This window comes from Phalacrocorax aristotelis, chromosome 3, assembly GCF_949628215.1.
Source record: "Phalacrocorax aristotelis chromosome 3, bGulAri2.1, whole genome shotgun sequence".
Taxonomy (NCBI): domain Eukaryota; kingdom Metazoa; phylum Chordata; class Aves; order Suliformes; family Phalacrocoracidae; genus Phalacrocorax; species Phalacrocorax aristotelis.
Genome location: NC_134278.1, coordinates 16,066,851 through 16,089,288, shown reverse-complemented (window position 1 = coordinate 16,089,288; position 22,438 = coordinate 16,066,851). Strand labels below are relative to the sequence as shown.

Genomic DNA, 22,438 nt, shown 5'->3' with positions numbered 1-22,438 from the left:
GCTCTTTTATTGTGTTGTTTTTAAAGACAGTATAGAAGGCTTATTTTTGGTATTCTGAGTTTAGGCTGTTCTCCTGCAAACATGTTGGTCTTTTGAAACAACATGGAAAGTTGTCCCTTAAAGCCTTTCTAGGTTTTGAGGGGAATTGAATTGGATTCATTTTTAATTGAAATGAGCTGTCATCATGAGTCAGAATATATCCCACACTTCTGGTAAGGCTTATTGGTGATACAGGCACACCATGTGTAACCCTTCAACCCCATTGTTTGTATTTAATTTCATGCTTTTTTTCTAATATACTGTGTTTTTGTAAGGCAGACGTTACTTAGGACTATAGATTTTTTCCAAAATCATTTATCTGAAGGGAAAAGACACTAATGAATTACCCCATAGTCTCCTGATTTCTCGTGGTCAGCCTGCATATGTTTGTGAAGATGCCTGTGGACCATGCAAAAATTCCAGAAGAAAACAGGAAATGTCTCGGTATCTTCCGGGCCAGCTTTTGACTTATGGTCTTGTTCCCATTAGGGGCTGTTGACATGCCTCTGGGGCATGTGCCAATTTATTGATTATGCTAATAAGTATCCCGCCATCCAGGCATATGTGCTTGTGATTTGAAAGTAATTTCTCTTGGAGGTTGTTTTGTTTCTTTGTTTTTACAGTTGATGTATTATTCCATAGAAAAACATCCCATTTTCTGGAAAAGATTATACTTTTGGCAAGCTGAAAGTTCTCTGTGTCTGAGCATGTACCTCGTATCCTTCTGTTAATCAAGATAGATCACGGGTTTAACTACTCTGCAAAACAGATTCAGCTTTTCGCTTTTAGGAAGCTGTTTCTTGGGGTTTTTGTGACCTAAAGGAATGCTTAGATGTATGAAGCACTTCTGTGATAGTGAGATATTTATTGTTTCCTAATAAAAGCAGCTAATGTACCACTTCCAAAGGTTTTTTCTCTTTTGGTTTTTTCCCCCCCGGTTCTCACTCTTAAAAAGAGTCTCTCATGATAAACAAAGCAGCTATTCACCCATAATTTTCCTTCCCAAAGGACCAAACAGCTGCCTACTTTCCTAGCAGGGAATAAGAAATCTTTTTTTTTTTTTTTCAGTGGGTCTCTAAGGTCAGAATGACAGAGGAAAAGATTAGTTTGCTTGAATTGTAAGCTGTGTGTAAGATGAAAACACTGTAGTATAATATACTGTGGCTGCTTCTGTTAAAATGTACAATGTTCTCTTGGGCTTTTGTAACAGTCATGGGTTTCCGTACAATGGAGGTCTCCAGCTTGACCATATTGATTTCATTCATTTTTTAAATTTAATCTTTAATCTTCAAATGGAGCGGTACTAAGTAGGAGGGGAAAATATGAGGCATTGTCAGTGTCTGTGTGCTTTTTCTTGTGGGTAGGACTGAAAAGAAGAAATACTTCAGCTGAAAAGTTGAAAATATGATCATTCTTTGTCTTAAGCAAGCTGCCAATTTTCCACAAAAATATTAACATTAATTAAAAGCCTGTTACTCATTTAAAAGAGAAACAGGAAGAAAATTTTCTGCCTATTTATGAAAGATTAGATTTTGAAACATTAGATTATGAAATATTAGATGGATATCCTTCCATCCTGAAGTCCTCTCTTTACCCCCAGCACAAGCTCACTGTTGATCCAAAGGAACCCTTTCCCCAGTGAAAAGCTAGGTCAGGTTTCATACCCTTTTACTCCAAGGTCCTTTTTCTGACCACAAGGTCCCTACTATGGAAGACCTTTTTAAATTATGGGCAATTGATCTTTGTGACGGGAGCAAATTCAAGAAAATGCATATGATAAAATTCCAGATACAATCCAATACTTTCTGATTAAACAATCTTCAGAGGGTAACAGCCTTAAGTCACTACTGCACTGAGTTGGATATGAACTGGTGACCTAAAGGTGAAAGGCTTTTAGCCCCTAAACTCCAGGCATTGGTTTCTAATTCTCTTGTGAAATCAATCCCATGACAAAGATATATTGAGTTACCTTATGGCTGCCCCAACTCCCCTGACCTTTGTCCTCTCTATAATGTATGGAAGAATATTTAATGCAGCTTGTTTATGAAACAAGCTGTCCCCTCTATCAGCTGCTGCCTCGGGCCATAGCCCATGAACAGGGCATGCAGAGAAAAGAGGATGAAATGTTTGGGTTCTTGGTGTTCCTCTATCTGCTACAGGATGTGCAATGGGCAGGGTTGGCAGAGCCCTGCAGTGAGTGATGGCTGCAGAGCGTTTTATTGCACTGGAATGATAAGATTATGGTATGGTCTATCTGTGATATCAGGGCTGAGCTGTATTAACAAAGCAATGGCTGTCATCAATGAGAGTGTCACTCAGAATGAATGGGATGAAAAATGGTGTTGGCAGGAGCTTGCAAGAAAGGACTCTCAGTCTGACTCAGAGGAGCCAAGGAAGCTTGAGGTGAAAGATGATAGTTTGACTTAAAAGGAAAATTAAAAAATAGACTTCCAAAATGTTCTCCAAGGACTTTTCAAAACAAGTGGACAATTTAGATCTGTTTAATCCTTACTAGGCCTCACCTGGATGCTATACGTGGCGTAAACTTATTTTCCAGTAGACCTCACATAGTTAAAAATAGGTGATGAGGGCAAAAGGTTATTTCAAGTAGAAGTTATTGCTAAATCTGGTTTAGACAGATGATGATTTACAAAAGTTATGAATAACGACTAATCTAAAGTCCACATGAAAAGATTATATGTCCACTGTCCAACTTCTGTTGAAATGTATGTCTGCCTGTGGCTTTGGCAAGTGGCTGGTCACTCTCAGCAAAATGATAAAACCTAAGAAAGGAACAGGTACTTCTAATTTACGTTTGGAAATGGTCCCCTCATGCTTGTATTTGAAAAAACATAAGGGCTTGTAAGTGGCAACCAGGCAAAAATTGCAGTGCTGCTGGTCATGCTCAGTGTGCTGCCCAATCTATGGGAAGTTTTCATTTACTAGCAGAAGCATTTTTCATGATTCCTTAAACGGCATAAAATGCACGCAACTCTACAGCTTTTGCCACATCCGTTCTAACTTTGTTTCCTTTTGTTGTTGCTTTTATTGCAGCTACTGAAGGCTCTGTGATGTTAGACAGATGCTTTTGTACTGACTGATATAACACAGAGGATTCTGCAGAGTCATGACTTGTCCTGATTTTATGAGTCATAATGACCTTTATCATCCTATGGACCAGGATCAGAGAGATAATATGCAGCTTTCAGTAGCTGTTAGCCACTTGTTCCCACAGATACCAGACCAATTTCCACGTGAACTTAGAGTTTCAATAAATTCTTCTGAGCCATTTGAAAACTAATGAAAGTGCTCAGGTTGTAAACCAAGCAACAGGTGTTTACAAAGCATTATATTTCAGTGCTTATATTTTACATAAGGGGGAAAAAAAGAGACCATTAATTTCAAAACTTAATTTGCCTGAAATATGAGATCGAAATCATAATTCTTATTAAGGGCTCTCCACTTTATCTACCATATTATTGACCCTTTACTCCAGTTACACTATTTATTTCCAGTGTTATTCCCTTTATTTTTGCCATCTTCCAATTCACTGACCACACCCTTTCCATTTCAATTCCTGGCATGACACAGAAAAATGTTCATCAGATGTGATTAAAATAAAAGAAAACTTAATGCTTCAGGTCACATGTAGGGAATAGAGAGAAAATTTCCATGGGGAATATTATCTTCTAATTGCACACTTCAGGATTTCTTTGTAGATTGTAAGTATTTTCAGACAGTTGCATTGGTCTGATGCAAGATGAAAATTTCTTAGGAAATACTTTGGAAAGTGGAGAAGAAAAATTTTTTTTTAAGAATCAAAAGGCAGATAGTCAGACGTGCAAGAAGAGCCCTTTATTTACAGAGATAATGATGTCACCATCATGAGCCCCTCTTTGAGGCTCAAGCTGTGTATCTCAGAATGAAAGGAAATGGCAGCGTCCCTGGAAATGCCCCATCTAGCCTTAGTACAATAAGCTTCTTTACGTGCAAGGACTATGTCTCTGTCGTGTCTATAAAGTTGCAGACACTTTGTTTCTGTAATCATAAATAGTTTAAACTGCTGTGAAGTGCTAACTCAGTCCAGCCATAATCTGAGAAAACTACTTTAAATTAATAGCCCAGGAAAGCTTTAGTATTTTCTTCTCTCTAAAAAAACCATCTGTAGTAGGAGCTTGGTACTTAAATACTTAGATCTAATTAAATATAATAGGTTAAATATACCTAATTTCTTGGGGCTTAATTGTGTGTTTAATTTCAATGAAAGCTGAAGCAGAAGTGAAGCCTGTACTTTCTGTGGTGTTGAATAGGGCTGGGGTTAAGCATGTGATTCAGTACTCTTCACTCAGAAACTTCTTGGTTTAGTGTTTCACAAGTAGGTAACAAATAGGAATTGTGGTCTTTTTTTGGTGGGAGAAAATGAAAAATATGTCCTTTTTTTTAATTGTTCTATAAATGCGGGGCTCTGTTTTTGCAATCTGGTAGCCGAAGTGCAATACAGTGGACTTGATGTCATTTTTTTTGGAGGAAAATGTTAATAAAAAGTTCACTCTGTGAAAAACGAATATAAATACAGGTTTTCTCCAGGAAACAGTCGTGTTTGGATGTTATTAATAGTGACCCACCTATCTCATTGGATCATATGTATTGTTTATTTTATCAGGCTTCTCTGGCAATTGTGTTGGCTGTGGCAAGAAGGGTTTCTGCTACTTTACAGAATTCTCAAATCACATTAATCTTAAACTGACCACTCAGCCCAAGAAACAGAAACACTTAAAGTATTATCTGGTCAGGAATGCACAGGGAGCTCTGACCAAAGGATCTGTAATCTGCTGGAAAGGGGCAGGTAAGATAATGAAGCTGTCTTCCTTGAGCTCTGGTTTTCATCATCCAAGCTTAGCTATCACAGGGACTGGCGTCTGTGTAAAACCTAAGACAGATCAGTTGAAAGAAAGAGTCTTTAAAGCTAGGTGATTACTACAGCAGCTGTAAAAAGCAATTGACTGACCTAGTATGAGGATGGCACGCATGTCTGAAGCCATCAGTTCCTCCCTTCCAAGTGCCGTAGCCTCTAAGTAATTAATGTGTGAAATTATCAAATCAAACATGCAGAGAAAAAGCAAATGCCGCTGTTGTCAGGGGATAAGAAGTTTCCTTTTTTGTTAAGAGTTCAGAGGCCGCCAGTCTTCGTCCAGCACCTGCTCAAGCACATTGTTCCAACTGCCGGAAAGTTCGGGCCTCTCGGGAAGCACCTCAAGCGAGCCGCTCCCAGCAGCAAACCCCAGTGCTCCAGCTGGGGCTCAGCAAACAGGTACTGCTTAGAAGGAAGACACGCTGGGTTACCTCCTGCTTTTCTGTGCATGTGTGTTTATTTGTGTGTTCTTGTGTGAATGGAAAGACAAGCAAATAAGCACGCTACCACATAAAATAAAACAAATTGAATAGATTTAGAGATATATTACAAATAAAGAAGGCAATCATACTTTGAAGGCTTCTTGCTGTCCATTTTTCCCCCTCAGAATTATGTATAAAGTAGGTTTTTTGCAGCTTGCTCACAGCTAAGGCAAACCAACATTTTAAAAAAGCCATTATTTTTAAAGTTGCTGAGAATAGGTATTACGTTCCTCCAGCTGTTGCTTGTCTAATCACATCACAGACAGCAAGTGTTGCAGGAATCAGTGTCATTTCATCTTTTTCTTCTCATCCAGACTATTTTATGTTATGACCAAAATCCTCTTTATTGCAGGCATTATATGGGCATTGGCTTAAAAACCTCTGAGATTTTTCTTCTGCTGAGGAAAGCGGCTTTAATATTAAAAAACAAACTAATGGTCAATATCTGTGACATTTTTTGAATTAGTAATTCTTTCTGAAACATTTAGTTTTCCATCAGCTTGACATAAATGAGAGGTGATGGATGATAGAGGCTAGAGTGATCTCGCTGAGCTTGTTCATAACGAAACAGCTCTTTGGTGTCTTGTGACTGTTACAGAGATTCGCACAGGAGAACTGAGGCACATCTGTTGGTGGTTATATTTCTTCTGTGAGATAAAAGCCTGTTAAATAGTTGTGATCTGGAATACTGGTACCCCTCCAGAACAAATAAATTATCTCTTTGTAATAGCAGATTGACATTCTTTTTGTCGGAGTTTACATATATAAAAAGCTACACCAATTACAAACATATCTTTTTAATGCAGCATAGTTAAAAAGAAGCTTGGAGAGAGGATGTCAAATTGGAATGAAGGCTTAGGAGATTTTTAGTAAATTTTAAACCACCTCTCTCACTCTCTTAGCTGGTTCTTGAGTAAACTTCATGTAAGAGCTAGCTAGGGTCCACCTGCAAAGAAGCTAAAGGATCTGGCATATGTGTTTAACTGCAGAATCAGATTTTACCTAGGCACGTAACTGGGAGTCAGACAGCAGTATTCTGGTATGAGATCAGAAGTGAGTTTGGTTTATTCAGCATTGCATTCACTCTGAGCAAATCCAGGTGGCTCTATTAAAGTAAATGATCAAGTGATCAGTTCATTATATTAACAGGGATCTTGACCTAGAAGTGTTTAATGCAAATATTTTGGTTTTTTCTTGCCAGCTGCAGCCATAGATCACATCCCTTCAACAGCAGCGTTCAGCTCAGCAGCTTATAATGGCAAGGAGTCGCCTAAACAACAGGTGGTGAAAAATAACCTGTCTTCTCTGACAAGACCTTCAGTGTTAGGTATTTGTATAGATTTGTTGTTTAGTAACCCTAAACTCTATATTTCATGGGTATAATAGAAGCATTGAACAAATTATATCATGATCGTAGTTTCTTGTATGAACAGAAATTACTATTCCCTTCCAAGAGCTTTCTGACCAGAATGTTTTTCCTATGTTACTTTTCAGAAAAAAAAAAAAATGCTTATATGTTTTCAGCCATACACTTGTTACAGTTCAGATTATTAATTGGAAGTTTTTAATGATATTTACAGTTCATTCATTTAATAGAAGTACAGACTAGATTCTGAATCCAGGTTGTTAAAGATTGTGTCAGATTGCACCAATCTCACCAACAGATTTTAGGAAGGGAATTAAGAAAGATTTATGAGTAATCACTCATAGGATAATTCCTATGCTGCAGTTCACCTTGGGATGGAGCACTAGGCTCCAAATCAAAGAAACTGTCCTCACGGCACCATTATTAGAACGCTTTTTTTCTATCACAAACAGTATTCTGTGTCAGTGCCTTGCTTAAGCAAGAAAGTTATTCTTCACTGTGGCTAGAAACATGCCATAGCTCTATTTTAGAATAAGTCTTCCCAAGTTTCCTTGCTGGCATCACAGCCAGATTCTTTTTCTCTGCCCGTTCAGGTTCTTGATCTCTTTCCTCCATGCAGCAGCATGTTCTTGCTGATTCATTTCAGATGGATTATCTTCACATATCAACATACCTGGGGGAAAGAGTACGGCATTTTCAAATTAAAAATTCTTTCTATTGCACTATCTTGCGACTTTCATCACAACGTTACGCCAGGAACCTAAATAAAAGACCGAGTAGCCGAAATGGCTAAATAGTGCCCTCACGTGGTAAACGTTTAAAGGACAAAGTCATCTCTAAAAACTGTGCATAAGGTTCTTCTGCAAGCGAACGATGTTATTCTAGATCTGAGGACTTCAAGTTAATTTTTAATTTTAATATATTTTGCAAAAATTAAACCCACCTTTTCATATAAGATTCTTACTGTCTTGAATATTATGTGGGACAAACCATTCTGCCGGGATATATAGCCCTGCCAGTGTGAAGTAGTGTTACGACCTCTGCATAGTCATGTCCAGAAATAGAAATAGCTCAGTCCTGCAAGATGCTGAGCAATGCCTGGAGGACCGTTGACCCTCAATAATTAGAAATACTTGATGTTAGTGGAAGCTCATCATTCTAGGAGTTTGCAGGAGTGCGTAAGATGATTCAAGAAATAAATGAAAGAAAATTCAGTAAGTTAATCATCAGGAGCTCCTAGAAAAACTGTGAGCAAGTTATGTTTTTACAAACAAAGTTGTTGGAGCTCCATGTGGATAGCAGGAAAGTGCAGGAGTAATTTGCTAGGAGTTAATATGGAATGTCATAAAACCAAAGACAGTAACCAGCAAGAAGTGGCAAAAATCCTATGAATGGAAAAATTGTTGAGAAGAACTCAAATCTTTATTAAAGTTACCCTGAAACCCTTAAGAATTTTATTTTACAACAAGTTACATGAAACATTGTGTCATGTGCTCAGAAATAAAAGGAGCAAAATGCCCACTGTGTTGACTTCAAAATATTAATACGTATAAGCATTTTCAGTACATGTCTCATTCTTAGTAGAGTATTCTTAGCACAGAGTAAGCATTGGAATAAAATAAGTGAAGTCTGCCTATATATTTAATAGTTCTCAGTACCAGAAAGTTCACAGAAATTTAAGCAAGACTTAGCAGAGTAAAATAAAAACCATGAAAAAATGTTAGTCATTGAGTTGACCGTGTCTACCACAGTACTTAATGCACACATTCGATCTATCAAAACTTATTGAATTACCACGCATAAAGCCGAATACTTTTTATTCTAATACTTTTCTGAAATATTACTGTTATTCAGGTACTTTAACAAATTCAGGGCCTCCAAAAAAGCGCCATAAAGGTTGGTCACCAGAATCTCCATCATCTACTGAAACTTGGAACTTGCAGCTCAACCCACAGGTTCCAAACAGAACTAAAAATGGTAAGCTACACCCAAGGTAACCATAATGTTTGTTTCATTATTTAGAAAATAATGGGGGAAAAGAGGCAGTATTTTAAAGATCCATGCAGATTTTCATTAGAGTTTTGAAAGGTGTTCGATACCTACATGCTCACCTACATTTAGGTGCCTCATTTCCAATGAATTATTGGATCAATGGAGCAAATGATGATCAGTCATTCCCATTGATTTCTTTTTGAGGGTCTCGGCTTAACTCTCATTAGGATCCAGTCATCAAGTCATTCTTAATAAATCCCAACAGGTGCCTGTGTCCATCTTTAGACACCAAAACCCCCTTGGGAAATTAAAATTAGTGTCATAACTCAGGTCAAGGTACCACCCATTGTTTCAATTATTTGTCACAGTGTTCTTCGCACTTGGATTTTATAGTCTATAGATACAGACTAGAGTGACATGTAGTGAAATAAACCTGTGTTCCCCAAAGTGTTTTCTTTTAATGTGCTATTGTTTGAATTAAAATTACCGTAAAGAAGTTATGACTGAGTGAACATTGAATCTTAATTTTTTTTCATTCTTGCTATAGCAAGAAAACCTGAATCAATGAAACTAAATATATCATACAGAACACACGAATCATAACTATTTGTCCATTGATATCACATCAGTCTTTGTATTCTTGCATTCAAACCTGGGACTGTTTGTTTATAAACACTTAAAAATCTTTAGATGCTTGAGTGATGTTTGAGGTCTCAACAATATAAGTAGTCTTCCAAGAAGATTAGCATAACAATATGGATTTTAGTAACAGCTGATTAAATGTGTGTTGTAATCATAAAAAGTATTTAACACTGATACCAAATGTGGGTATGAGATGATGTTGAATAACTTTTCTTTGAGGAAACCATTATTAGACCTGACTTCAGTAATAATATGTTTAAAATCTTAGATGGAGGAAGCTTATCATCTTTACCACATTCCGCTTTGGTGGGGCCAGCCTCGTCTCCGATGGTGGGCTCAGGAGAACCGGTCTCAGTTCCTGACAACTTGCTGAAAATCTGTAAAGCAAAGCCAGTTATTTTTAAAGGTGAAACCCCAACCCCCCAACAAGACCTTATATCTTTTTTGTAAGAGATGTAAAGATACATCCTACTGCTAAAGCTGTCAATTTTAAAAGGTTTACTACTAAAACTGTTTAATACACATATGGGAAATTATTAAATTAATATGATGTGTACAAACATTGTTTGTTTTGTAGGTCATGGAAACTTCCCATATCTTTGTGGGAACATTAATGATGTGATAGTGAGTCCTTTGTTGTACACCTGTTACAGAAATTCACAGTCTTTATCTAGAGCATATGAACAATATGGTGCCTCCACAATACAGCCTATTTCAGAGGAAATGCAGCTTTTACTGACTGTCTACTACCTTGTTCAACTAGGTAAGATTATTTTACATCCAGATAGACTACAATGAATATATTACATTCCAAAAAAAGATAAATATTAGGGCAGGACAATATTAAGTATCAGTCTTAGGAAATGTGATATTAAACAATTTCATCTGTGGTAATGAAACATAACTAAATAATTAGTTCTTGAAGACCAGACAGATTGAAATATAATCATACAAAGTTCATCTTCTCCTATAATCCGGGACATCAGCATCTAAAAATAAAAAAAGGAAAGAGCTATAATTCACTGCTCTTGCATAGTCAGTGGTTTAGAAGTAGTATTATGCTGAGACAGGCAGCACTCAACCTCTTAAAGATTTCTAATTACTGATAGTCAGGTTCCAACACGGCAGCTTTACTTGAGTATCACAAAGGCACTTCAAAAGGAAAAATTTGATTCACATCTGCTAAAGACAATAGAGTCATGCATGCATGCATAAATCTGATCCCTGAGGTCCCTTCCAACCTGTGATTGTGATCTCTAAAACAGTACGTATTCTGAAAAAAAATGAGGTTTAACTCAACAGTTTCATTTAATTGTTTCATAATACTTTAATTTTTTTTTTTAGCCTCGGACCAGGTCCCTCTGATTGAAGATCTGGAACAAATATTCATGCGTTCATGGCGGGAATCACATCTGTCTGAAATTCGCCAGTACCAACAGGCTGTTCCACAGAGCTTTCCGCAAGTGTCCAGCCAGATCGCACCAGTGACTTCAGCCCAGCTGCCCTGGCTGGCGGGCCTCGCAGCTAGCTCCTGTAATGATAGCGTCCATATCATTGAGTGCAGCTACTCGCTGGCTGAAGGGCTTTCGGAAATGTTTAAGCTGCTTATTGAAGGAAAATTAATAAAGACAAACTATGTGGTGATCATATGTGCCAGTAGAAATCGAGCCATTGATTCCTGCATCGTGATAACAGGTGAGATCCCAAGGGTGTATCTGCAGGCAAACCAGAGTAATTCAATGCTATGAGGAGTTTGGTTGGAGTCTCAATAAGCTGTGTCAGAAAGCAGAGCTTTGTCCAACAAGTAATAGGTTTTGATGAACCCAAGTCAATGCTACACAAACGGGTCTCTCCCCAGCAAATAATATTTTGCATTTTTTAATTTTATATTTAATAGTAATTGCCTGCATTACGCCTTTTCTCACCGAGGCATCCCAGCCAACACTACGACAACAAATAATAGCGAGTTACAGCACACAGTGCAGAAAGCTCTCCTGCTCCGTGCGACTGGGATATTACTGCGAGCAGAGGACTGAACATTTTCTTAGCTTCTAAAAGATGGTCTTTCAATGTCCCTTCGACAACCTGTTGAGGGCTATGCTGATAATTAAATAAATTATTTGAATAGCCATTTGAAGAGTCATGATGAGTGTAAGATAACTGACAATTCCTTTGACTGTTTTCGTGCTCTTTTTATATACTGCATCAACAAATATTTCCTAAAAAGGGAAAAAAACACTAAGAATTGTAAAATGTGAGTCTATCTTACAGGTATCTGGTGCATACATGTATAGTAGGAAAGACTCATCTCTGCCATTTTTGTGCATGTGGTATTCATTTAGCTGGGTAGTATTTTTATTATGACTTAGAACATTTTTACTTCAGTTTGAAGTGTTTTCAAAATTACTTTTCTGTCTTTTAGGAAAGTATCAGGCAAGAGTTCTGTCTGAGAGCATGCTCACTCCTTCAGACTACCAAAAAGAAGTTAACTATCAGCTGGTCACAGGGAAAGTGGAAACTCTGGGGTCCTTCTTTAGCACACTCTGCCCAGGTACCTAACAGGTTATAAAGAGGCATGTTTCCAAGTCCCTGAAACTTTTAAGTCAGAGAAGATAGCTGTGCTCATTACCTTTCCAGAAGAAAGACACTATTAGAAATATATGAAAAATGCAGGACAAAGTTGTGAAAGTACATTTGAATTGAAATTCCTTGTGAAATCCCTCAGTTTCATAAAAATATGCCAGCAAATAGCTGAGCATATTCTTCTTAGCAATGCAAATCCATCCATATACATTGCAAGGCCATACCCACATGAATGCAAAAATTCTTTTGCCCTAAGCACAGAATTTGTTTAGACCATGATAGAATAAAAGTTACTTTATCAATGGAAGGATTTGTCCTTTCAGCTTACCATACTGTGAACTTGATCATGATGCACGGGAAAGAGGAAAATTGCAGAGAGCCAGGGTTACAGGATAATTTTTTAACTGAGTGTACTGAGGATTATTACTACAGGCAGGATTATCTGGGGGTAGATCCAGCTGCATGGAAAGTTAAACTGTATCACACAACTAGAGCAAATGCAGCATATTTGTCAGTGTTAATGGGTTATCACAGCCCCCTTTGCCATTCACGTCACGTCAGTAAGTCTGTACTTAGATCACAAGAACCCTTCTGGATGTGTCATGATATTCTGAGTGGTCGCTTAAAAGAAACTCATTTTCCTTGAGCCATCATGTAGTTATGTTAGTGTTTCTGCTCTTAGTATCTTCAAAGTGTGGTTCTCAAAGTCACTTTTGCTATTGCTATTGTTTGAGCAGAACAAGTAAATGAGCATCCTAAAAATAGTCGCCATCTATATCCACTGGATTGCACTTCACAGGGCAGACCCTGCCTGTCTGAGCTCAGTGCAGACGTGTTCAAACATCTTTTCAACTGCTGAGAAAATACTAAATACTCAGGAGAGGCGTGCTGTATTCTCTGCATAGCTTTCATCTGTAAGCATGGCCCCTGCTGAATAGAACAGGATATATTTGCAGATGTGCATAGTTCATACCTTGCTTGCTTCAGCATTGGATGTAGCTACAAAACTCATATTTCTCTTTCTGCTTTATAGGGAATTATTTTTCTTTCTATTTCTCAAAAATGTTAAAGATCTAAAAATATTTATCTGATTTTCCAAAGCTTCTTATAATCCTTATTAGTGAACAGTACAGCTCCACGGTCTGATCATAAACTAAGCCAGTTTCATGTCTTTGTTGTTGCTGATTTGCACCAGGGTCTTGAGGCTAGTTTTCTACCGTCCTCCATAAATGTCCTAGCCGGTGGTCTGCAGAGGTGGTCTGTCATTCCCTGGTCTGATTTGCATTTTATTAGTTGTATGCTGTGAAAACAGATGCAATAGAAAATAATGAGAGGGTTCCTGTATAAAACAGCCAATAGGCCAGGGGCAGGATAACTAGCTAACATATATAAAGCTCTTTGATCTACAAAACAAAATCAGTATGAAATGCAGCTGTTATTGACATAGATGCCTCTTCCACTATCCCTTCAATTTGATAGAGGGTGACATTGATCTTTTGCTGGAGAAATTTTATCAGGAAAACCAAGGGCACATCCCTTCATCGCTTTCAGCTTCAGTGAATAAACCAACAGCACTGAATGGAACAGGAGCAGCTGCGTGTACAAGTAAGTAAGGAGTTTTTTCTAAAGAGGTAACAGAGTAGGGTACTTGAGACCAGGTCTCTGGGTGTGCAGTTAGATCCATCTGGGCGGAGTCCTAGGCTCTTGAAGGCAAAGGTCCTGAGGCAAACAGCAACTCATGTCTTGTGGTATTCAGGTTTACACTGATGGATGCTCTCCTTCATTCCACCAGGTATTGTAGTCTCTGAAGCTCTGCTTGACTTCTATGGTAGCAGAATGCTATTGCACAAATTCAGTTTCAGTTCTCAGACATTTAAGAGATTTATACGACCAAAATGCCCAAACGCAGAAAGATTTCTTTGCATATTCCATATAGATTTTCATAAACCTGAACTCCTGTTGATACATAAAGTACCTCGAAGAGTAGATCAATCAGTCTTTGCCAGACTTTAATAGTTTGCATTAGATTAGACTTTGGGCATATACCTAAACAGAATTTTGCCTTTTTCCAGGTTATGAGATTGAACGACATCAGATTCGTCCATTCCAGCTAGCAGTGGCTCAGAAATTGCTGTCTCATATTTGCTCAATTGCTGACTCCAGCACTCAAAATCTTGATTTGGGTTCCTTCGAGAAAATTGATTTCTTGATTTGTGTTCCACCCTCTGAAGTGACTTATCAGCAGACTTTGTTTCATCTCTGGCATTCAGGTGATTATTAGTTATCTTTATTTTAGATTTACAGGGGTTTGTTAAATCATTTTTATCTGGAAATACTGACCTTTGTTCCATTTCTATAGGTATTTTATTAGAACTTGGATTAGAAAAGGAACATCTTACAAAGCAGAGGGTGGAACAGTATGTTATGAAATTAGATGCAGAAGCCCAGATTAAATTCAAAGTCTTTTTACAAAACTCCATGCAGAATCCACATACGCTGTTTGTCCTAATCCATGACCATGCACATTGGGATCTAATGAGGTAAGAGAACTGTAACTTGTTTTTAGAGAAATTACTATTGTTTGCGTTAGTTCTCAAGATCAGCTTTCTGATTTATCCCTTCCTTCATCTTTGTTTGCATCTTTCTGCTATCTCTCATCCCATGCATTGTATAAACACGTTTTCTTTGAAGGTCCTTCATGACTTATTCTTGTCCTGCTTATTATATTATGCCTCAGTGGAATATTTCAGCTTTCCTAGCTCACCATTCTTATCTTGTTTCAGCCACAGCTATTGTTTTTTTGGTTGGTTGTCATTTGTTCAAGGGAAAGCTTCCGGTGAAAGTGCACAGAGCTCATTATCCCCTGTCAATGTCCTCTGGGCTGTAAAACATGCAAAAATCCTCCACAGTGAGTAGACAACTAGTGAGCCAACACTGCTGCTTAGTTTTTTTAACTGACTGGAAATTTTCCAGTGCAGTGCTTTTGCTGTCCAGAATCACTGATTTGTAAGAATTGAAAGCTTCTGTGGATGCATAGTAATGTCAGGTAGACCTCTCAGGGAAGCAGGGAGGTTTCTATCTGATGTTTACTGAGTTCCACATCAGGTCACTTGCATAACTTATTGCTTCTCCCACAGAGCCTTGTTTCTCTGGCTTCTCAATAATCTGCCTGCTGAAAGGTTGGGCTGCTTTTGCTTTCTGGCTCCTGAGGGGCTGGGGAGCTTGGAAAACATACTGAATTCCAGAAACACTGACATATTCTAACTTTGGGAGCATGGCTGTGTTTCTGAAACCAAAAACTATGGAATCTTGCTTGTGAATGAAATGACAGGGTCTTGTCTTTCACACTGGTTAACAGTGACAATTTTCACCAAAACCTTATTTTTGCATGTGAGAGCTTTCTGTTCAATTCCTCCAACTCTTTGGAACTTGCATGACCTGTTACAGCTGTCATAGCCTTTAAGGCATTTATTCATATAACATCCTTGAGTAGTAGGGAGGTACCTGTATTGCCGCTTAACTCTGATATTTTTCCTCTTATCTAATAAAAATATAAGTGACAAATATTGAAGTGACTATTCTGCACAGCAGGATTCATGCCACCTAACTGAAGTCACTTAAATGAGGTGCCTAACACAGGAGTGTAATTGCCTGGGATTGCCCACATAGTCACAACGGAGACACGGGCATCTCTGAGGGCTGACTTAGATCATGGGTGGACACAACCAACTTCTGGAGTGACTTATCTCTCTCTGCTGGCAACAGAAGGAGCTTGCAGTAACTAGGCTTGTAAGTTAGTCACTGCAGGTAAATGCCAAGAATTAAATAGAATGAATTTGGACTGAAGTTTTACACTGGAGCAAGGAATTGTCTATAGGTGTTCCATGATACTGGCAATTGCCCTAACAATAACTGTTCTTCCCTTTCATAATAGCTCTATCACAGCTAGTTTCCCTCTGTTTTTCTGTCATACTGGCTTATTGTCTGTCATTTTCTGTCTTTTTTTGTGGGTAAGAATTATATTTTCTTAAGGCCATCACTAACAATGTGGCCAAAGTTACTACAGGACTATGTGTCTATTGGTAACTGCCAAAACATCAGCTTCCTTTCACCCTTTATCTCTCATATCCTGGTAGCTGTCAGGGACTGGTAATTTGCTAGCTAGGGAGCTTATCAGAATTACAGAAATTTTCAGCTGTAGCGAAATAATTTGCATTTCTTTTCCCATCCTTCTATGCAACAAAAGCAGGGCAAAGAATTGGGTCCTAAGTTCCTTGTACATGTTTAACTTCTATTTCACATCCAGGTTAAAGCTGTTCCACTGACACAAATGTTCCCTTGTGCTGATCACTTTGGAGAGTTCTGGGTTTCTTTTTTGCAGTGCTATGCATAGCCTTTACCCTCAAACAGAACTGTCTACAGGACTTGTTGATAGACTGTTGAACTGCAGGGAGGTGAAAGAGGCGCCAAATATTGTGACCCTCCATGTGACTTCCTTCCCCTATGCGCTGCAGACACAACATACTCATATCAGCCCTTACAATGAGATCCACTGGCCTTCTTCATACAGCAATGTAAGATGGATGCTTTGAGGTGCTTTTGTGAGCTTTTCATAAGTTATTTTACATTTACATACTTGGTGAAACTGTGGAGGCCCCATGATTTTTGTAAACAAGAATGAAGTTTGCATGGCATCTTTTTCTTGTTCAGTGTGTGGCAAGTTCTTTTCCCTTTGCTTATCCTGTCATTTCTTGCTTTTTTTCTTTATTCCTTTTATATCTTCTGTAAACTGTAGTAGCTCTGCTAAAACTTCTTGAGCTACATAAAAGGAAACCATTTGAAAATCTGTCTGTAGTGCATTACTGCATAAATATATGTACATTTTCTTCATATGTGTGCATATTAATTCCATACATAGCTGGTCTGTCTGTGTGTATATATATATGGGGAAAGAGAAAGAGGGAGAGAGAGAAATAAGGAAAAATTGGGTCAAACTTCTGTTTTCTCAGAAAAATTAATTCTGTTTCTTTCTCTCCATGTTTTAATGTCTGAGTAGATGTATGCTTATTACAGTATTGACCGATTGCAAATATGTCAGATACCAACGGTTAAACAATTGTAAAGTAATAATTGATAGACTTTACCTTTCTATTTTTACTGCTTCGTGTGCTTTAGGGTGTAGATTTGTACCATGAAAACAAGAAATACTTTGGACTGTCAGAATTCATTGAGTCCACCCTCTCTGGACATAGTATTCCACTGCTTCGGTACGACAGCTCTTTTGAAGCAATGGTCATGGCTTTGGGAAAGAGGTACGGTACCCTCCTTTGTTTAGCACAGGAAACTCAGGAGGTGCATTCTCATGACTTGAGTTACTACCTAGAAGCCTGGTTCTTTTTGGTTTTTTTTCTCATTGTCCCACAAATCAGCTGTGTATGCAAGGGCATTTCACTCCTTATTTTCTCCTTCCATCTTTTGTGTATATATTTGGCCTGTAATCTAATCAGTCTAGGCTGCCCAACTTAGAGTGTCTTCTTGTTGTGACCAGTAGCTACTTCTGTATTATAATACTCTAAAATTGCATCATCATGTAATTTCAAATGTGTTATTAATTTTGTCGAATGTTATCACTTGCTGACCCTGGCTAATTTTGTTGTATAGAATTAGTGCATACTGCACTTAGACCACAGAGAGAAGTAGATGTATCACTGTGGTTTGTACACTTAAATAAAAACTTCAGAGCATCATCAGAGCTTGAAAACACATCATCAGTTTTCTTTGGTCTCTGTGGAACAAGTCTAGAATTGCTGCAAAAGAGTAGTGACACATTATGTGCATACACACAGCTGTGAATGTACTCTTTGGGATCTGTAAGAAGAATGAGACAGGATAAGTAAAATCTTGTGATTTTGTGTTGCTAACTGGGAGACTGAGCGCATTCACACTTAAGTGCTGGGGCTCGCTGCAGGTGCTTTGGAGCTCTGACCACATGTATCGGGCACGTCTCTGAACAAGCCATAGTTCCTCTTTTTACTGTGCACCTCGATTTCATTTCTGTGAAAACCAGATTACAGGAAGCTGTTGCATATCCACATCTCTCCCTTCCATAGATTGGGGATTGAGGCAGGGTGTACCTGGGATTGGGAACTTGGAGTCCTCATTGGATGCTGCCTACATATTCAGTCCTCTTGGAAGCAGGAGTAAGTTGGTTCAGGGCTTCAGTAAGAAAACAAGAGGAACACCATACCACCCCTGGCCCGTTAAGAATAACATACAACGAAGAATACTATTCTCATTGATAAGAGAATATAATTTTATTGATAATATTACTGAGTGCCTTAGCAAATATTCTGTGATAAATTTTGTAACAGCAGTAAAGTCTTGGTGACTTAAAGTGATGTAATCTTACCGGACTACTTGCTTAGTAAATCCTTACTAAGAAATGGAGAGACAACATCAGTTCTGATTGTGAAACGACGCTTTGCAAAAACTATTCAACTGTAATTTGGTGAGATTCGGTTGTACAGTAGATATGAAGGATACTTTACAGGAGAAAACTCCAAGTTTACTATATTTTGTAAAAATCAGCTTTTTCACTTTAGCCTTTAGTACTTCACTATTTAATTCACCATTTATTTCAGGTTTCCCAGATTACACAGTGCAGTGATAAGGACCTTTGTCCTCATACAACACTACTCTGCAGCTATGATGGCAGTGTGTGGTCTTTCTCAGATGAAGAATTACACCTCAGTTGAAACTCTGGAAATCACCCAAAACCTAATAAACTCTTCAAGACAATGTCCTAGTGGTCATGGGCTCATGGTAGTGTTGAGAATTCCCTGTACTCCGCTGGCTGCAGTGGCATATGAACGTCTGTACAATGTAAGGGAAAGGCTAGCCCTTGAAGATAACTTCGAAATAATCTTGGGAAATCCTAATTCTGGAATCACAATAGGGAAGCACTTTGTGGAGCAACTAAAGGTAACTTGGAGAATGACATATACTGGGAAGTTCCATTAGATGGGTAGGTGGGGAAACTTTACTGGTGAGAGTTGTGGTCCTGAGATAAAGTGCGGGTCTTACTAGTAAAAATAAAAACTACCATAAGGAGCAAGACTTATATCTTTTAGATAAACTGCGTGTGGCTCCTCTACTGTCCTACCTCTGGTTAATACTTAGTGGAGTATTAACTAATATGGCTAGGACTTCCAGCAGCAACCCCCCCCCAACACTTGAACTGCTTTTATCTACAGGGACCATGAGCAATAAAGAAAAAAGCCAAATAAAATTGTCACAGTTTTAGCAGACTTTTCTCACAAAATCATCACAGTGCAAAAAGATTTTGATCAGTGACCGGTTGAGAGTTATGTTATTCTTGTCATCAGCGGGTGGCATGAAGGCACCAAATCAGTGATGCTAGTTATGGCTCCTAGAACACCCCCGTATTTACAGCTCAGAACCATGTGTTGGTTTATGGATTAATTTATACCCTTTAGGTCCAGAGTCTTGGGTCATCTGCTTAACAAAAGCCTCTGATACTGCCTTGCTTTTAATAAAATTACCATCATCTGATCACCAAAGCAAAAATGTATTTACATTCTAGGATTGTGTAATACACGTACGGCACACTCTGTACGGTGTCTGATTCAATACATGTTAGATGAAGTAATTTGAGTTCCAGAGCCTAACACTAATCTCATTCTGCTATAAATTAGGCATAACTTATGCTGAAAAATCAGCGTTAGTTCTGAGTCACGTCCTGGTAATCTTCTCTGACATGCATAATAGTGGTACCTGTATGAATGTCAGAGGCTGAGTCGTTGTACTGTTGGTCCTACTGTGTATTCCTTACCTGTAGATCAGTCTTTCAGCAAAAAAGACCGACTGGTGTGAGTAAAGCAGTCTAGCCTGATGATAAACGGTCAAACTTCTCATGAAGTTACCAGGAAAACTAATAGCTTTGGGAGAGAGCAGGGTACTTCAGAGGGTAGCAAGCAAGGACAGTGGTACGTGTGTGTTGAACACTCCCAGCTTTCCCCTGTTCCTCTAAGGTGAAAAAGACTCATTCCTCACTCTTTTTCTTCCTTGGACTCAGACATCCATACATTATCTGCCACAAGAAGCAACCCTCTGTACTCTTCTCTCCCCCAGAGCTCCTACTCAGCTTTACTGTCTATTGTACCATATCCACTCTACCCATATCTGCCCTGGTCTCAGTGCTATGCAGCCGGGAAACTGGGAGGGTTTTCAGACTGGAACATACTGTTCCAGTCTCCTCAGACTCACAGCAGGCAGATTGCTACCTGTAATGCTCTAGGAATTGTGCAATCTGCCTATGTTGAAATTGGCTCTGCTCTGTGGCTTCCCTTGGTGGAACGTCCATCCACTACACAGATGCACATAATGGATGATAAAAATATATATTTCTATATTTACATTTGTACCATATAGATATGTTCAACAGTGTTTCTTACCTTTTACAGGTCTGGCAGAAAATTGAAGATGTAGACTGGAGGCCACAGACCTATTTGGAATTGGAAGGTTTGCCTTGTATATTGATATTTAGTGGTATGGATCCACAAGGGGAGTCTTTGCCACGGTAAGAAGATCCAGTATTTTCTCAGTGACACTTTTTTATTATTGCTTACTGAACAGCTAAAGATTAACTGTGTAATTACATGTGGGAGAAGAAAACATATTTCAGTGTCAAGATGTTTCTTTTCCATTTTTTGGCAATTTTTGTATCATAAATACAAACCCCATATTATTAATAATAGCCTCCTGTTTATAGCAAGATATAAATAGCTCAGAAAATATTATGAGAGTTGTCCCAATTTAGAGGAAAGAATAAGGGTATGTTAAAAAAACAAGTATAGCTACATTAGATACCTTAGGGTAGCTGAGACACCTGCATGATGCTGGCATATATGCTACAGGATGTGTGCAGAGATCAGTACCTTCTGGAATGGCAGCTGGAAGGCAGACAGGATGCCCCGCGGCCATTAAGATAGCACTAAATGCTTTTGTATGTTCAGCTGAATCCTACTCTGTGTGTTAGGCTTAGAACCCAAATGATTGTTCTTTTTCTTATGCTAATACTGATGCTCAGTGCACTAGACAAAGCTGCATAACCCCATTAAGGACAGTGCATACACCACACTGGTAAACTTATTAAGCACAAAAGATACACTGTGTTTTATCTCATCTGTAGTTTAAGCAGATGAGATAAGAAAAAATTCCCCTTGGGCTGTGTTTATAAAAGAAACAAGGGTGTAGATTACAGTGAGTTTTCATACCACCCCCTCTTGTTTCTCTCCAGATCGCTGAGATATTGTGATCTACGTTTAATAAATTCATCTTCTTTGGTAAGGACAACCTTGGAGCAAGAGCTTGGTTTGGCAGCATACTTTGTGAGCTCAGAAATTCACACAGAGAAAGCAGTTGTGAATGATGTGTTAGAAAGTGACCCAGAGAAACTAAGCAGCACTGATAATGAAGATGAAGAAATAGCGACAGAAGGTATTATCAGTAGTGATATTACAGAATATTACAGATATTACAGAAGCTGTAAAATGACTGAGTTGTGTTAGAAAAAGCAGGATTGTACGGATACCTACTTGGTGAGGGTTTCTGGAGTTAGCCTTGCTGAGTCAGTTCTCGATTTTCCTTCATCTCATTGACCCTGTGTTTTCTCACCCTCCTGGCCCAAGGACTGCTGCTGCTGCAGCATTTTAATCTCCTGCAGTCCTGCTGTTGCATCTGTTCTCTCTCTGTGTTTTTTGGCTCCCTTCTCTCCCCTCCCTCCGTACCTCATTTACCCATATGTTCTGGCAGCCGCAAAGTGGAGCTCGAATGAGCATCCAGTGATGCTCACTGTTCTGAGTCCTGTGCTGCGTTGCCCTCCCCGCAGCAGAGAAGTGTGAGCTCTGCCATCTGGGAAGCAGTCACCCAACCCCTCTCTCAAAGCATGGGCAACTCCACCTAAACTGTCCCTGACTGATGCTACCGAACCTTTGCCTACATACTGACAATGATGAAGATTCCTCCCAAGCAAACTGTATATAGTACAGCTTAGTCATCTCTAGTTTGTAAGGTATTAAATAGTATGGCTAGAAAATATATCTGAACACAGTAACCTCTGAGTACTCTGTTAAAATGTCCATGAATTCAAATTGACAGTGTAGAGTTGGTGAATTCATAATTTCTTTAAAGAGGAATTAAGAACATATAAACATGTAAACAAACAAAAATAATTTACCAGGAACTGTTGAGGGGTTTTTTTTTGAGAGACAGTTGATGGGCGTTATTGGTTATCGATAAGTTTTTTACATTTTTCTTTATTGTCTGCTTGAAACTGTGGAAAACAAGGGGTTTTTGTCCCTGTGAGTTATTTAAATCTCAAACTGCTTGCCTTCATTTCCT

The 22,438-nt window shown here is 38.6% G+C and overlaps 1 protein-coding gene across 11 annotated transcripts in view; it reads left to right on the top strand.

Annotated features, from left to right (window-relative positions):
- Positions 1-22,438, top strand: part of GREB1 (growth regulating estrogen receptor binding 1) — a 106,415-nt gene that overhangs the window by 49,721 nt on the left and 34,256 nt on the right. For 9 of the 11 annotated variants that reach the window (XM_075086796.1, XM_075086798.1, XM_075086797.1 and 6 more), the window contains exons 5-20: positions 4,703-4,885; positions 5,207-5,350; positions 6,635-6,760; positions 8,654-8,776; positions 9,702-9,839; positions 10,011-10,196; positions 10,778-11,128; positions 11,856-11,984; positions 13,496-13,621; positions 14,089-14,286; positions 14,376-14,556; positions 16,398-16,590; positions 17,192-17,328; positions 18,658-18,997; positions 20,500-20,615; positions 21,336-21,535. In XM_075086796.1, coding sequence (XP_074942897.1) covers positions 4,703-4,885; positions 5,207-5,350; positions 6,635-6,760; positions 8,654-8,776; positions 9,702-9,839; positions 10,011-10,196; positions 10,778-11,128; positions 11,856-11,984; positions 13,496-13,621; positions 14,089-14,286; positions 14,376-14,556; positions 16,398-16,590; positions 17,192-17,328; positions 18,658-18,997; positions 20,500-20,615; positions 21,336-21,535 — 2,871 coding nt within the window. Of the gene's footprint in view, positions 1-4,702; positions 4,886-5,206; positions 5,351-6,634; positions 6,761-8,653; positions 8,777-9,701; positions 9,840-10,010; positions 10,197-10,777; positions 11,129-11,855; positions 11,985-13,495; positions 13,622-14,088; positions 14,287-14,375; positions 14,557-16,397; positions 16,591-17,191; positions 17,329-18,657; positions 18,998-20,499; positions 20,616-21,335; positions 21,536-22,438 lie in introns of those variants that run through there. The other 2 variants (XR_012659494.1, XM_075086804.1) reach the window with 2 other exon arrangements.